Source organism: Heterodontus francisci, chromosome 29 (genome assembly GCF_036365525.1).
Source record: "Heterodontus francisci isolate sHetFra1 chromosome 29, sHetFra1.hap1, whole genome shotgun sequence".
In the NCBI taxonomy this organism is placed as follows: Eukaryota; Metazoa; Chordata; class Chondrichthyes; order Heterodontiformes; family Heterodontidae; genus Heterodontus; species Heterodontus francisci.
The window spans coordinates 43,689,911-43,707,577 of NC_090399.1; the positions used below are offsets into that span (position 1 = coordinate 43,689,911).

Here is a 17,667-nt window from a genome sequence, read left to right on the forward strand (position 1 = left end):
GGAAGCCCCCCTGCTTCCTTCTCCAGTCGGCCCAGAATCGACAGAACGAGTCCCGGAATCGCTCGTCCTCCAGCAGCCGGTTGTTAAAGTGCCAGTACGTGGACCCTGCCCGCGTGCGGAGCAGAATAAACTCCGTCCACACCAGGTGGTGGTCCAAACACGGCACCAGCCGCATGGAGGCCGCCGAGACGCGGGAAGCGTACGCCTGCGAAAAGCACTCCTCCATTTGAAGGTGCTGGAGTCGGGATGGAGATTCCACCAGATGTCCACCAAGTTGAGGGAGCTGATCAGTTCCCTCAACTTCTCCACTGACGCTTGGCAGCACTGGGACCGGAGCGATACCCCACCTCGAGAGTACTGTTAAAATCCCCCCCCGAGGATGATGCACTCGCCGCTATCGATGGAGCTCAAGAGAGCAGACACTTCTTCAAAGAAGCGTGCTTACAATGCGCCGGGCCTGGACGCGTACACATTCACAAAGTGGAGAGGCGAGGTGGAGCAAGCGGCCCAGCACTAGCTCCTTGACCCCCAAGATCTCTGGCTGAAAGTTCGGGGCCAACAAGATAGCCACCGCACTGGAAATTGGAGTGAGGTGACTCATGTAGACCCCACCCTGCCACTCCAGGTGCCAGGTGGCTTCGTCTCCCGGAACGGTGTGGGTTTCCTGTAGAAAGCTCACTGCATATCTCCCTTCCCTGAGGACTGAGAGATTGTGAAGTGTGTGGTGAGACCCCCTGCTGCCATTGATGTTGAGACTGGCTATGGTTATCTTCATGTCAAAGGTACTTAAAACCGTCACCAACACCTCACTGTGAGGAGGGAGCAGAAGTGCACATGGCCTTCCACTCCCCCAGCAACCCATTGAGGAACACATTAAATCGCCGCCTCTTAACCAGTTTCACGCCCACACCCATCCCCGCTTTCTTGAGGGTGGCACGGACGGACTGGATGATCAGCGCCAGATTCGACCAACGGCCGAGGGCCAGCTGAACTTTATTGCAGCAACCCCTGCATGCCGCGAGGAAATCCCGGAGTTCCGCTGTGGGGATGAGAGGAGACTCGGTGGGAAGCACGAGGGATTCCACCGCCTCACTGGCGATGGAATCAAGATCGCCCTCCGTGCCCCACAGAGTCCCCATCCTCCTCCGGGTCGTCACCACCAGCGGCCGACACACCCACCACACACTGTGGGGTGGACCTCCCGGCCGCGCCAGCTGGTCCCACCTCCGTCACGATCCCACCCCCAGGATCGATGGCGGAGGAGTCCTCTCTGGGTTCTTGATTGGAACTGGAGCCTGTGGGCGCCAGCGGTTCAGGACGCACCCCCCCCTCCACCTCCGTCCCCAGGCCAAATGAGTGGTTCAGGGGAGATGGAAGTGCCCGACTCCGGAAATCCAGCTGGAGTGGGACCGGAGGTGGAGTTTAGTTTTAGTTTTAGAGATACAGCACTGAAACAGGCCCTTCAGCCCACCGAGTCTGTGCCGATCATCAACCACCCATTTATACTAATCCTACACTAATTCCATATTCCTACCACATCCCCACCTGTCCCTATATTTCCCTACCACCTACCTATTTTAGGGGAAATTTATAATGGTCAATTAACCTATCAACCTGCAAGTCTTTTAGCTTGTGGGAGGAAACCGGAGCACCCGGAGAAAACCCACGCAGACACAGGGAGAACTTGCAAACTCCACACAGGCAGTACCCAGAATTGAACCCGGGTCGCTGGAGCTGTGAGGCTGCGGTGCTAACCACTGCGCCACTGTGCCGCCCACAGTGAGGAGGCCATCTCCCATCCCGTCAGCGCCCACAGGACCAGCAGACGGGAAAGTACACAGATTGGCCTCTGGGTTGGGTACATCCAGGGCAGGAGAGTCAGGCTGTTGGGAGGGCGGACCCTCACAGGTATCACCCTCACCCAGGACACCAGACCCATAGGCCAAAGGAATGATTTCTCACGTGGGTCCACAGACTCCCCTACCAAGGGTGGGTTCCCCACCTCAGGAGTTGACAAGATAACAGGGGCATCTCCCCACCTCTGTTCTGAGGGGTGGAGGGTTCCCGCCCAGGGCTGGCGGCCCTGATCGTGCTGGTGGCAGGGGGAGCCTGAGGACCCACGCCAGGAGATGGACCCCGTGTCCTCCTCTTATTTCGGGAGGGGCGCAGAGGCTCCGAGACCTCCATGTCATCAGGGGCCTCTGCCTCCGCACCCACCTGCTGCCTGGTCACTTTGGGCCTGAGACCAGCCCTGGGTCAGGTGGATTCCCCGGGAGCAGGCCTTGGGCTGAGGTCAGGCTGGGGTTGTGCCACGGTGTCCGGGGACGCGCTTCCTGATGTTTATTTTTCCTCCGCGCCTTCCTTCCACTTGGACGGGCACCTCCCTCCCCACCGGAGGCTGTGAAAACCACAGCCTCCGGTACCGACTGAACGGTGTCTGGTGGAGATGTAGGGGGAGTGGGGGAAGGTGCAGCGGTGCCACCCTGGGCTGCTGAGGTGGAGTTGGCAGCCAGGAGGTTGGGGCAGTTCTTACGAACATGCCCCACCCCTTGCAGACATAGCACTGCGCCCGTCCAAGGTCCAGAAGATGCGGTAGGCCGTCCCCTGGAACTTCACATTGAAATGGCCATCCGTGACCTCCTCCCGTGCCAGCTGCATAAATAGCGGGCGGCGGAAAGAATGCACATGCCGGAGGCTGTTCTCCTGAAGACCAAGCGGGATTGGGGTGTGCCCTTGTCTTTACCTCCCCCAGATGGTGCAAGTGGGGAAGGAGGAGCTCACCAGAAATGTAGGGCGGGACATTGGACAGAATGACCGGTTGTGCAGTGGCCTCCAGGGGATCCACTGGCAGAAAGGTCCTGTCCACGGTGAGCCCCTTATTCAAGGCCAGGAACACTGCCCGCTCAGTCTTCAGGAAAAACACCGCCTTCCCGTACATTTTTGAGGCAGCAACAATGGCCGAAGGGCTGACAACCTCGGCCATTGCCTTCACACATACCTCAACTGGCATATTGGAGTGGACGTAGCTCTTGACCCCGTGCTTTGATGTTACCAGCGCAAACGGTGATGGGCAACAGGTGCAGCTGCAGCAGCCACAGCAGATATGTGAGAAGGCCCCGCCACCGGTGAAGAGGAGCTTGCCATGGGGGTCGCAGAGCTACGCCCAACCCCAAGAAACAAAGCACACAACAGTTTTCTCTTCAACACAAGCAATATGATGGGGGTGGTGGGGGGTGGGTGTGGATGGGAGTAGAGGAGGATAGGGTTGAAAAGGACAAGGAGAGGAGAGGATAGGTGGCCGAGTGATGGAAGGGAGAGAACAGCTGCGAGGATGTTACTGTTCAATTGGTGGTTGGAGCACCTTGCTTCAGAGTCTGCAGTTCAGTCTTCCAGTTAGGGGAGGGCTCTTCGTCCGAGTCGGCTACAGCCGCCTGGTTCTCTCCTTTTCCTTCTGTTCGATAAAGATTGCCTTCAGCCGGGCAGCTCCAGCCATCCCGAGCCACACAGTTGGGGGTGGGGAGGGAGCCCCTTTTGTGCAGGATGGCAGATAAACACAAGAGCAAATACAGGGGCTCCCTATAGAATTTGGCAGCCCCACCCCTGGATCTTCTGGTGCCTCCTCCCTCCCCCAACAGTCCAAACAACAAACAGTTCTCTGGTGCTCCAAGACCCACCTCTCCAAAATGAATTGCAGGTCACCTTTGTCCTTGAATAAAGTACAACAGTTCCACAGTTAAAGTAAAAATGCAGCTCTCTCCACTCTGATGTCTCCTCTCCAGTTCCAGCTCCCACCAGCCTGCTCAGGTGCAGCTGGTTCGACTAATCGCATGCAGGAAGTGCTCCAAATTGCCCAGCCAATCCCTGCTGTACCTGTCCTGGGAATGTTTGATGGGACAGTGTCGAGGGAGCTTTACTCTGTATCTAACCCGGGTATTTTTCTTTTTTTTGTAGAGGGAGCTTTCCTCTGTATCTAACCCCCGAGCTGTCCCTGCCCTGGGAGTGTTTGATGGAACATTGTAGAGGGAGCTTTACTCTGTATCTAACCCCCGGGCTGTACCTGCCCTGGGCGTGTTTGATGGGACATTGTAGAGGGAGCTTTACTCTGTATCTAACCCCCGGGCTGTACCTGCCCTGGGCGTGTTTGATGGGACAGTGTAGAGGGAGCTTTACTCTGTATCTAACCCCCGGGCTGTACCTGCCCTGGGAGTGTTTGATGGGACATTGTAGAGGGAGCTTTACTCTGTATCTAACCCCCGGGCTGTACCTGCCCTGGGAGTGTTTGATGGGACAGTGTAGAGGGAGCTTTACTCTGTATCTAACCCCCGGGCTGTACCTGCCCTGGGCGTGTTTGATGGGACAGTGTAGAGGGAGCTTTACTCTGTATCTAACCCGTTCTGTACATGTCCTGGGAGTGTTTGATGGGACAGGGTAGAGGGAGTTTTACTCTGTATCTAACCTGTGTTGTACCTGTACTGGGAATGTGTTCATTGATGTTACTCTCTATCTAACCTATGCTGTATCTGTTCTCATTATCTCATTTCTGTTTGTACGATGTTGCTGAGTGTAACTTGGCTGTCACATTTCTATCATTACAACATAGACAACATTTGAAAAAATACTGGCTGTCTATAAAGTGCTTTGGGACGGCCATGATCTTGTAAAAGTTGCAATGGGAAGAGGACCTCAGGTCTTACCTCGAAGACTTCTTCATCTAGGATCCGGGTGCCAAACACCACGATTCCCTTGGTGTCAATGATGGGCTTGTTACTCCGGGGCAGGGACTTGGTCACAGTTTTCTTGCAGTCAAAAATCATGGTTATCTTCTTCTTCTGGACACTGATAGCGAGTCGATGCCACCTGTGAGAGAGACAGAGGAAGAGAACACAAGGTGGGTCAGTGAGAGTGAGTGAGAGAGAGAAAGAGAGAACACAAGGTGGATCAGTGAGAGAGAGAGAACACAAGGTGGGTCAGTGAGAGTGAGATAGAGAACACAAGGTGGGTCAGTGAGAGTGAGTGAGAGAGAGAGAGAGAGAACACAAGGTGGGTCAGTGAGAGAGAGAGAACACAAGGTGGGTCAGTGAGAGTGAGTGAGAGAGAGAGAACACAAGGTGGGTCAGTGAGAGAGAGAGAACACAAGGTGGGTCAGTGAGAGAGAGAACACAAGGTGGGTCAGTGTGAGAGTGAGAGAGAGAGATGGAGAACACAAAGTGGGTCAGTGAGAGTGAGAGAGAGAACAAGCTGAGTCAGCGAGAGTGAGAGAGAGGACAAGGTGAGTCAGTGAGAGTGAGAGAGAGAACACAAGGTGGGTCAGTGTGACAGCGAGAGATAGAGAACACAAGGTGGGTCAGTGAGAGTGAGAGAGAGAACAAGCTGAGTCAGCGAGAGTGAGAGAGAGGACAAGGTGAGTCAGTGAGAGTGAGAGAGAGAACACAAAGTGGGTCAGTGTGAGAGTGAGAGAGAGAGATGGAGAACACAAAGTGGGTCAGTGAGAGTGAGAGAGAGAACAAGCTGAGTCAGCGAGAGTGAGAGAGAGGACAAGGTGAGTCAGTGTGAGAGTGAGAGAGAGAACACAAGGTGGGTCAGTGTGAGAGCGAGAGATAGAGAACACAAGGTGGGTCAGTGAGAGTGAGAGAGAGAACACAAGGTGGGTCAGTGAGAGTGAGATAGAGAACACAAGGTGGGTCAGTGAGAGTGAGAGAGAGAACACAAGGTGGGTCAGTGAGAGTGAGAGAGAGAACACAAGGTGGGTCAGTGAGATAGAGAACACAAAGTGGGTTGGTGAGAGAGAGAGAGAACAAGCTGAGTCAGCGAGAGTGAGAGCGAGGACAAGGTGAGTCAGTGAGAGTGAGAGAGAGAACACAAGGTGGGTCAGTGTGAGAGTGAGAGCGAGAGATAGAGAACACAAGGTGGGTCAGTGAGAGTGAGATAGAGAACACAAGATGGGTCAGTGAGAGTGAGAGAGGGAACACAAGGTGGGTCAGTGTGAGAGTGAGAGAGAGAACACAAGGTGGGTCAGTGAGAGTGAGAGAGAGAACACAAGGTGGGTCAGTGAGAGAGTGAGTGAGAGAGAGAACACAAGGTGGGTCAGTGAGAGAGAGAGAACACAAGGTGGGTCAGTGAGAGAGAGAACACAAGGTGGGTCAGTGTGAGAGTGAGAGAGAGAACACAAGGTGGGTCAGTGAGAGTGAGAGAGAGAACACAAGGTGGGTCAGTGAGAGTGAGAGAGAGAACACAAGGTGGGTCAGTGAGAGAGAGAGAACACAAGGTGGGTCAGTGAGAGAGAGAACACAAGGTGGGTCAGTGTGAGAGTGAGAGAGAGAGAGAGAACACAAGGTGGGTCAGTGAGAGAGAGAGAACACAAGGTGGGTCAGTGAGAGAGAGAACACAAGGTGGGTCAGTGAGAGTGAGAGAGAGAACACAAGGTGGGTCAGTGAGAGTGAGAGAGAGAACACAAGGTGGGTCAGTGTGAGAGTGAGAGAGAGAACACAAGGTGGGTCAGTGAGAGTGAGAGAGAGAACACAAGGTGGGTCAGTGTGAGAGTGAGATAGAGAACACAAGGTGGGTCAGTGAGAGTGAGAGAGAGAACACAAGGTGGGTCAGTGTGAGAGTGAGAGTGAGAGAGAGAACACAAGGTGGGTCAGTGTGAGAGTGAGAGAGAGAACACAAGGTGGGTCAGTGAGAGTGAGAGAGAGAACACAAGGTGGGTCAGTGAGAGTGAGAGAGAGAACACAAGGTGGGTCAGTGTGAGAGTGAGAGAGAGAACACAAGGTGGGTCAGTGAGAGAGTGAGAGTGAGAGAGAGAACACAAGGTGGGTCAGTGAGAGTGAGAGAGAGAACACAAGGTGGGTCAGTGTGAGAGTGAGATAGAGAACACAAGGTGGGTCAGTGAGAGTGAGAGAGAGAACACAAGGTGGGTCAGTGTGAGAGTGAGAGAGAGAACACAAGGTGGGTCAGTGTGAGAGTGAGAGAGAGAGAACACAAGGTGGGTCAGTGAGAGAGTGAGAGAGAGAGAGAGAACACAAGGTGGGTCAGTGAGAGAGTGAGAGAGAGAACACAAGGTGGGTCAGTGAGAGTGAGAGAGAGAACAAGCTGAGTCAGCGAGAGTGAGAGAGAGGACAAGGTGAGTCAGTGAGAGGCGGCCGTATGGAGCAGAAGAGAGATGATGTTCCTAGTCAGTGGGGAAAATGAAGAAACCTGTTAGCCCACCAATGCAATGTAGCTGGAGTTGGCAGAAGTGGTCAGCAGCTGTAGTGTGCCCACCGATGTCTTGGATTCAGCGTAGTAATGTTTCATTGATCTGACCAGGTCAGGAGAGATTGGCATATCGTGACATTCACCAGATCCTGCACTGTGGCTGCCCCGCACCTCACTTTGTCTTGTCAATCCTACTCCATCCACAGCACTCCTCTCCTCCATATCAAAACCAATGGGACTGAATCAATGCAACTCCTGGCACCCTCACTCCCTTGGCATGTTGACCTTCCAGTTCTCCCCTCCACCACCTGCCAGTGACTGCAGTCCTTATCTCATCTCCTACAATCTCAGTCATCTCTAACCACTCTCAGCACACATTCTGAAATGGTCTCACTGAACCTTTGTGCTATTTACTCATCTCTTGCATCATGGGCAGCAATGTGGCCGTGCACCTGGATACCCATCTTCTCCATTCATAATCCTCCTTACCTGATGAAGCGGCACAAGCACCTTCTTCATCCTGAACCTCCAGACCTCTTGTGTCTGTACTATGTCATGCTAGGATGACGCATGCAACAGTCTGGCTGGCAAATACTGCAGAGAACCTATCAAGGCAGCTGAACCTTCGCATTCCTATGGCTTGCTCAAGAAGGCACTTGCCTGGAAATGGGGCTGGAACATAGGGAATAGGAGCAAGAGTAAACCATATGGCCCCTTGAGCCTGCTCCGCCATTCAATATGATCATGGCTAATCTTCGGCCTCAACTCCACTTTCCCACCCACTCCCCATATCCTTTGATTCCCCAAGAGACCAAATGTCTGTCTATTTCAGCCTTAAATATACTCCATGATGGAGCATCCACATCTCTTTGGGATAGAGGATTCCAAAGATTCACAACCCTTTGAATGAAGGAATTTCCCCTCATCTCAGTCCCCTTAATCTGACCCGAAACGTTAACTCTACTTCTCTTTCCAAAGATACAAACATAGATACAGACTGTCATGCACAGAGATCAATACATCAACAAAGAAACAGATTGACACACGCAGATCAATACACAAGCTCTGAAACAGACTGACACACAGACAGAACATTACACAGACATAGGAACAGACACACACACAGAACAATATACAGATATAGGAATTGACTGACACACACACAGAGCATTACACAGACGTAGAAACTGACAGACACACATCCAGACATAGGAACAGACACACACACACACAGAACAATACACAGATATGGAAACAGACTGACACACACACACACAACCACACGGACACACACAAAGCATTAAACAGTATAGAAACAGACTGACACACACACAGAGCAATACGCAGACATAGAAACTGACTGACACACACAGAGCAATACACAGACATAGGGACAGACAGACACAAAGGGGGAACAATATACAAACACAGATACAAGACTGTCATGCACAGAGATCAATACATCAAAGAAACAGATTGACACACACAGAGCAATACACAGACATAGGAACATACACAGACACAAAGAACAATACACACAGAACAGGCTGACACATACGTAGAGACATACACAAGCAGGCAAATGTAGGGAAATACACAGACATAGAAACAGATAGAAATAGACAGTGAAATAAACAGACAAAAAACAGACACCCTTGTAGAGAAACACACAGATGTACAAGCAGAGAGACACACATGCGGGTTACAGTGATCACAGAGTCATGGACTCAATCATAGATCATAACATCAATAGATTTAGGATTGTTATGGAAAAGGATGAGGCACAATCACTGTGACGAACATCAACTGAGGGAGGGCTAACTTCAGTGTATTCAAAATACATCTGGCCCTGATGGTGTGGAATCAAAAACGGATCGGCAGAAACAGTAATTGAACAATGGGAGGTCTTCAAAGAGGACATAGTTCAGGTACAGAATAGATGCATACCAGTGAGAGGTGGGGTGGGGGGGGGGGGGGGGGGGTGGAAGAATATCATCCAAAGCTAGAGCTCCCTAGATATCTGTATAGAGGGGAAAATGAGACAGAAAATGGAGGCATATGACAATGTAAGGTTCATAATATAGTACAGAACCAAGCTGAATATAGAATGCACAGCTAGAGATCTAAAAACAGGAATGAGGAGGCAAAAAGAGTATATGAGAATATAGGTAAATATTATGTATGGGGAACAGTGTTTCAACATCTACCTTGTTAAGACCTCCGAATCTTATATGTTTCATTAAGATCACCTCTCATTCTTCTAACCTTCAATGAGTAAAGGCCCAACCCGCTCAACCTTTCCTCATAAGACAACCCCTTCATCCCAGGAATCAGCCTAGTGAACCTTCTCTGAACTGCTTCCAATGCAAGTATATCCCTCCTTAAATAAGCATACCAAAACTATACACAGTACTCTAGCTGAGGTCTCACCAGTGCCCTGAACAGTTGTAGCATGACTTCCCTACTTTTATACTCCATCCCCCTGCAATAAATGCCAGCATTCCATTTACTTTCCTAATTACTTACTGTATCTGCATGCTAACTTTTTGTGATTCATGTACTAAGATACTGAGATCCCTTTGTACTACAGCATTCTGCAGTCTCTCTCCATTTAAATAATATTCTGTTTTTCTATTCTTCCTCCAAAGTGGACAAGTTCACATTTTCCCACATTCTGTTCCATCTGCCAAATTTTTGCCCACTCAGCTAACCTATATATATCTCCTTGAAGACACTTTGCATCCTCCTCACAACTTGCTTCCCCAACTATCTTTGTATCATCTGCAAATTTGGCTACAATACACTCAGTCCTTTCATCCAAGTCATTAATATAAGTTGAGGCCCCAGCACTGATCCCTGTGGCGCTCCACTAGTTACAGTTTACTATCCTGAAAATGATCCATTTATCCCAACTCTCTGTTTCCTGTTAGCCAATCCCCTATCCATGCTAATATATTACCCCAACACCATGAGCTCTTATCTGTTTAGTAACCTTTTGTGTGGCACCTTATCAAATTCTTTTTGGAAATCCAAATACACTACATCAACTGGTTCTCCTTTATCCATCTTGCTTGCTACATCCTCAAAGAATACGAATAAATTTGTCAAACGTGATTTCCCTTTCATAAAACCATGTTGATTCTGCCCAATTGCATTATGATTTTCTAAATGTCCTGCTACTGCCTCTTTAATAATTGATTCCAGCATTTTCCCAGTGACAGATGTTAGGCTAACTGGCCTCTAGTTTCCTGCTTTCAGTCTCCCTTCTTTCTCAAAGAGGTGTTACGTTTGCATCTTTCCAATTCACTAGGACCTTTCCAGGATCTAGGGAATTTTGGAAGATTACAACCAATGCATCCATTATCTCTGCAGCCACTTGTTTTAAGACCCTGGGATGCAGGCCATCAGGTCCAAGTGACTTGTCAGCCTTTAGGCCCATTAGTTGCCCTAGTACTTTTTCCTCTAGTGATAGTTATTGTTTTAAGTTCCTCCATCACTTTTGCCTCTTGATTTTCCGCTATCCTTCTGATATTTTTTGTGTCTTCTACTGTGAAGACAGATACAAGATACTCATTCAAAGTCTCTGCCATTTTCTTGTTTCCCATTATTAATTCCCTTGTCTCGTCCTCTAAGGGACCAACGGTAGGAAGAATGGTGGAAGAATGAGGAGAGGCAATATAAATGAAATGATATAATTTTAAAGGAACGCAGGAACAGAGAGATCTCCTGGCCTATGTACACAAACCTTAGAAGGTAGCAGGACAAGTTGAGAAGGCTGTTAGAAAAGCATATAGAATCCTTGGCTTTGTAAATAGAGGCGTGGAGTATAAAAGCAAGGAAGTTATTTTGAACCTTTATAAAACACTGGTTAGACCCCAGCTGGAGTATTGTGTCCAATTCTGGGCTCCACACTTTAGGAAGGATGTCAGGGCCTTGGAGAGGGTGCAGAGGAGATTTACTGGAATGGGACCAGGGATGAGGGAGTTCAGTTAATGTGGAGAGACTGGAGAAGCTGGGATTGTTCTCCTCAGAGAAGAGAAGGTTAAGAGGAGATTTAACAATCATTCAAAGCCACAAATGGTTCTGACAGAATAAATAATGAGAAACTGTTTCCAGTGACATAAGGGTCGGTAATCATAGGACACAGATCGAAAGTGATTGGCAAAAGAATCAGAGGTGACATGAGGATACATCATTTTACACAGCGAGTTGGTGCAATCCAGAATGTTGTCTGAAAGGGTGGCAGAAGTAGATTCAATAATAACTTTTCAAAGGGAATTGGATAAATACTTGAAGGAGCAAAATAATTACTGAGGCATGATGGAAGAGTAGGGGAGTGGGATTGATTGGATCGATCTACCAAAGGGCTGGCACAGGCAGAATGGGCCAAAAGGCCTCTTTATGTGCTGCATCATTCACTGATTCTTTGCAATAATACACTGCACATATTATAGAAATACAGAGACATCGAAACAGATAGACACAGAAGTACAACAATGCACAGAGACACAGTCTTGCTGAGAAATTGGAAGGCATAAAAAGAAGTGGACACAGACACACAGAGAAATACACAGACACAGACAGGCGTTGGAGGCGGTTCAGAGGAGGTTTACTAGATTGATACCTGGAACAAGCGGGTGTCTTATGAGGAAAGGTTGGACAGACTGGGCTTGTTTACAATGGAGTTTAGAAGAGTGAGGGGAGGCCTGATTTAAGTATATAAGATCCTGAACGGTCTTGACAAGGTGGATGTGGAAAGGATGTTTCCTCTTGTGGGTGAGTCCAGAACAAAGGGGCACTGTTTTAAAATTTGGGATCGCCCTTTTAGGAAAGAGATGAAGAGAATTTTTTTCTCTCAGAGGGTTGTGTGACTTTGGAACTCTCTGCCTCAGAAGGTGGTGGAGGCGGAGTCATTGAATAATTTTTAAGGCGGAGGTAGATAGATTTTTGTTACGCAAGGGATTCAAAGGTTATCGGGGGTAAATGGGAGTGTGGAATTCGAAACACAAACAGATCAGCCATGATCTTATTGAATGGCGGAGCAGGCTCAAGGGGCCGAATGGCCTACTCCTGCTCCTAATTCATATGTTCAAACAGAAATAGTCAGAGACATGTAGAGAGATGCACAGACACAGGAACAGACAGACACACACATACAGAAATACACAGACACAGAAACAAACAGTCACGTACGTAGAGAGATACACTGACGCAGAGATGGTCACACATGTAGAGAAATACACAGACACAGAAATAAAAAGATACAGACGAAGAAACATGCACAGACACACATAGAGAGATACAGAGACATAGAAAAAAAACAGACTCACATGTACACAAATACACAGGCACACACACAGCCAGACAGACACGTACAGAAATACACAGATACAGCACAGAAAATCATGCACGTAGGGTGATGCACAAACAGAGTCGGACACACATGTAGGGAGATACATAGACATGGAAACAGACAGATACAAACATAGAGAGACACATAACACAGACACAGAGAGACACCTATATGTAGACAGGTAAGCAGGCACAGAAACAGACAGACACACACAAAGAGAAACACAGAAATAGTTTGGCAACACGTTGACAAACATCAAAACAGACAGATACGTAAAAAGATACACAGACACAGATACGGGTATATACATGCATACCGCAATACACCAACACAGAAACAGGCATACACACACATGGAGAAACAAACGCAGACACAGAAACACAGACACACACGTGGAAATACACAAAAAGAGAAACACAGACACAGACACAGAAGCAGACAGACACACATGCACAGAGATAGACTCAAATGTACAGAGATAGACACAGACACATTAACACAAAAGTACACAGATATGCAGACACAAAAACAGACACACACGGAGAGAAATACATCGCAACAGACAGACACACACATACTGTTGCACAGACACAGAAATTGACAGTCACACACCTAGAGAAATACAGAGACAAAGAGACAGACACACACACGTAGAGAAATGCACAAGCACAGAAACAGACAGAGATGCACATACAGACATACTCAGACACAGAAATACACATGTGTAGAAAGATACAGACAGAGAAACAGACAAACAGACACACACACGGAGAAACACAGTTGCAGAAACAGATAGACAGGCACACAAGTAGAGAGATACATAGGCACAGAAACAGACAGACACACACGTAAATAGATAAATAGGCTGGGATTTAATAGGGCTGTATAGGAAAGGCGAAGGTAGAGGTGGAAGCACATGGCGAAGGCCCTCCCGCTCCGACTCCTGCTCCCATAGTAATTTTGCGCCGGCTGGCCAATTAATGGCCAGCTGGCAGGATAACCTGGCAGGATAACTGGCCCTCAATGTCCGAAGGCGGGCTTTCAGTTCGAGGCCACATCGCCACCTGATATGGAAGGAATTGATGGTGCCATGTTTAAAAGGCTGCCAGCACCCGAGGATTGATGCGGAAGTCCGTTCCTGCAGCTGTCATCCCAACGAATGCTGTCAAAGCACTCAGGCCTTCCAGCACCCAGCTGGCAGAGACCCTCCAGCACCCAGCTGGCAGAGACCCTCCAGCACCCAGCTGAAAGAGATGGTCCATCATCGTCCGAAGAAAAGCACAGGAGGGACATGCTAGTGACATGGCAGATGCAAGATCCTGGATGGCCCCATGGTTCAGTGGTGATTCCCTGAGTATTCTCCTCCAGGTTACTTGGACAAGGGGGAAAGTCCTCCTCCCCAGGGACAGAAGGAGGAGACCTCCCTGCTTAACCAAACAGGCCTGGACGGAGGTCACAGAGGAGGTCAGCAGCCATGAGGTCATCCAGAGAGCCTTGTTGTAGTACCGCAAGAGAGGCAATGACCTTCTCCACTGGGGAGGCAGCAAATAGATAAGTGTGAGGGTGTTTATAGTGGGAATGGAGAGTCTACCATATTGGTGGCAATAGCTGGAGGCTGAAGCATCACCTTTGTAAGGAATGGCTCAGTCACCTCATTAGCAGGCACGAGGGAACCCTCAGCCGAGCATGAGCGATGGTGTTCATGTGTCCTCCAATGTACAAACATTAATGTGAGATGAAGGCCATTCTGTGGGCTCCTGTCTGGAGAGGTGAGGAGTGCTGGTCATTCTATTCCCTCTCGCGGGTCAACCACAAGAACACCGAGCTGCCATCTCCGGGAAGCAGCCGCCTACCTCTGAGGAGGAGGAGGAATCCTCAGAGGGTGCAGTGTCACCACATTCTCTCGCACCCTCCACCAGATACTTTCAGCTTGGTGGGTATATGTCTGCAAGTAGAATCGGGGTCACAAGCTGGTGAGAGCCTCACACACGTGCCTGACCAGCTGTCGGAGGCTCTGATAGCTGAGGCCACTGACACTCGGGCGAGTACGCAAGGCCGGGCCCATGCTGAGCCCCAGGCTGATGACGGGCCTCTGGAGTCATCTGCGAGGTGGCAGATGCTGGAAGTCCAGTGTGAGGTGTGTGAAGATCTGGCGGGGATTCCAGAGGAGATGTGCACACTGGTTCGGACACTGCAGACTCCATTCAGGCCATGAGTGCTGCCATCTCCCTCTCATATGAGCACGTGGCCTCCTCCATCGAATGATTGGCGACTCTCCTGGTGAGCCCCATCCAGCAGACCTGACAGTGGGTGCTGGAGATGTACACAGACCTGCAGACCATGGCCTTTCTGCTGTTGGATAGAGCTCATGGACAAGGCGAGAGAGGGACGTGGTACCTGGAGTCTTCACCATGTCCTCCTCCTTCTCAGGCCAGCAGGGAGGTGCAAGTGTGCCTAGCGAGGGAGGAGGAGCAGCTGCCTTCTGCCTCTGGGGGCTCCTCTCAGGGTGCTCCTGGAGCGGAGAGCAGCTCCTCAGCCCCTCTGCCAGTGCCACCAACGCCTTAGCTTGCCGCCATGACCGAGGAGGCTCCTGCACCTGAGCAGCTGCCCCTCAGCATGCCAGGGCCTGGCAGCCAGGCGACGGCTGCCAAGGTCATCCCAGGCCACGGAGCAACAAGGTCAGCAGCCTGGCTCCTCCCCAGCTGGCAGTGAAAGGGGAGCATCACATGCATAAAAGAATTAAGAAATGATGCACTTGGACCTCCCAGGTGAAGGCAGAGTTAAAGACTCTCTGCTTGTGTCAGATGATTTTTGTAATAAATGTAGGATTTGATTTATGTAGTTTCCATCCATTGACGGTGACCCTCTGCAAGAGGTCACAGGTCGATCCAAGGGCTGGATGGGGGTGACCAGGGCTTACGTGTTCATCCTTTGCACACTGTTGAAGTACCAGGTACCAGGGGCTGAGGGGCTCTGAAGAGGTGAGTGACATTAGTGTGGGTAGAATGTGGTTCTTTATTCGAATGGTTGACTGCTGTAGGGGTCAGTGAGTATAAGAGCCTCCCAAGCCTCCCTTGTGCCTATGTCATTGCACCCTCCATGCGGCCCCTCATGTCTTTCAGGACACTGTGGCTGGTCATCAGTTTCCTCATCTTCCTCCTCGTCTGAGGAATCCTCGCGCTCCACTCAGTCCTTCTCAGCCCAGGCCTCTCCCCTCTGCAGCACCAGGTTGTGTACAGCGCAGCAGACCACCGCGATCCGGGAGACCCTTGCTGGGGCTTACTGACGTGTCCCACCGGAACGATCCAGGTATCTGAATCGCAGCTTGAGGAGACCAATGTTCTGCTCGATGGTGACGGAGGTTGGCACATGGCTCACTTTTAGCGTCCCTCAGCCTCTGTCCTGGGGTTCCTCACAGGTGTTGGCAGCCATCTTTTCAGTGGGTATCCCTTGTCGGCAAGTATCCATCCTTGAAGGCGCATGGGGGGAGGGAGGGGAGGGGATGAAAAGCTGTGGCATCTGGGAGTGACAGAGAATGTCCGCATCACAGCTTCTCCCAGGGCACTGTTCACACACCCGCAGGACCTGTTGAGGGTGGTCGCAGACAAGTTGCACGTTGAGGGAATGAATTCCCTTCCGGTTAATGAAAGCTGCTGGCTAGCCTGCGGGAGCCTTGATGGCCACATGTGTGCAATCTATCACCTGGGGGGAGCCCTGCCACGGCGGCAAATCCTCTGGCTCTCTGAGCCTGACTGTCTGCATCAGTTCAGTAATGAATGTACTGGCTGGCCCTCCTGAAGAGGGCCTTGATGCAGTGATGTGCAGTGGATTGGGAGATGCCAGACAGGTCTCCAGTCGGCCCCTGGAATGAACCTGAGGCATAGACATTCGGTGCCACAGTGACCTTGACAGCCACTGGCAGTAGATGACCACCACTGCAATCAGAGCTCACCTCCTCCGCCATCATAGCACACAGAGAGAGTGATCACGGCCTCTCGGGAGAGACACAGTCTACGGCGACTCTGCCCCCCCAGCATCTGGAGGTAGCACCTCCTCTGCCTGTATACGCTTGCTGCAGGGTACCTTCATCTCCGAGCTGGTGCCTGCTCACGGTTCCCTCTGCGGCTTTCTGCCGCTTGGCCATCAGGAGGCTGCCCCTGCAGCTGGCCAGGAGGTCTCTGCTGCCCCGATGTATGAGGCTGCACCTCCCCTCCTTTGAGGTTGTCCTCCTCGCCGGAGGGACCCTCAATCCCAAACCATTGGCTCCCGACCTCCTTTGCACTGAATTTTAAGAACAGCCTTACTGCACGGTTGCCAAGTGCAGCAATAGCAGCAGCTCCAGCTTCGATGCCACCCTGTAAAGGCTGCAGAGGCTCCGATGCCCCGTGTGCTTAACATAAAATGTGAATGGGCCAATAAAATCCCTTCCCACTGCCCTGATAACTTACCTAATTGCTTCGCAATTGCCGATTATTGAAGCACAAATGGAGTCGGCACACATCTTGTCCACCACCACTTGTGGAATGAGGTGGAGGCGAGATGATGTCGGGTTCTGTCACGACGCCATCCTGCACAATTTTACAGCCACCACTCCACCACCCCCCCACCCCCCATCCCGGCTCCATCACCATCTGTTTAAGGATTGTAAAACCTCAGACACAGAGACAGACGGACACACATGTAGAAAGTTACACAAACAGAGACACGGAGAAATCAACAGACACAGAGAAATACACAGACACAGAAACAGACACACATTGTACAGAGATGAACAGATCACAGAAAAAGATGGACACACACATAGAAAGATATACAGAGACAGAAACAGACAGACACACACGTAGAGATCTAAAGAGACCCAGAAAGAGACAGAAACACACGTAGAGAAATGCACAGACATTGAAAGAGTCAGACACACCGCTGAGCAATGAGCCAACACAGAAACAGACAGCCACACATGTAGAGAGATACATAGACACAGAAACAGACAGACACACATGTAGAGAGATACATAGACACAGAAACAGACAGACACACATGTAGAGAGATACACAGACACAGAAACAGACAGACACACATGTAGAGATCTAAAGAGACCCAGAAAGAGACAGAAACACACG

At 50.3% G+C, this 17,667-nt stretch overlaps 1 protein-coding gene across 1 annotated transcript in view; it reads right to left on the reverse strand.

Moving 5' to 3' along the window:
• LOC137345808 (collagen alpha-2(XI) chain-like) overlaps positions 1 to 17,667 on the reverse strand; it is a 730,020-nt gene that overhangs the window by 525,467 nt on the left and 186,886 nt on the right. Inside the window, exon 4 of the mRNA XM_068009057.1 lies at positions 4,695 to 4,857. Within this exon, the coding sequence (XP_067865158.1) occupies positions 4,695 to 4,857 (163 nt within the window). The remainder of the gene's footprint in view (positions 1 to 4,694; positions 4,858 to 17,667) is intronic.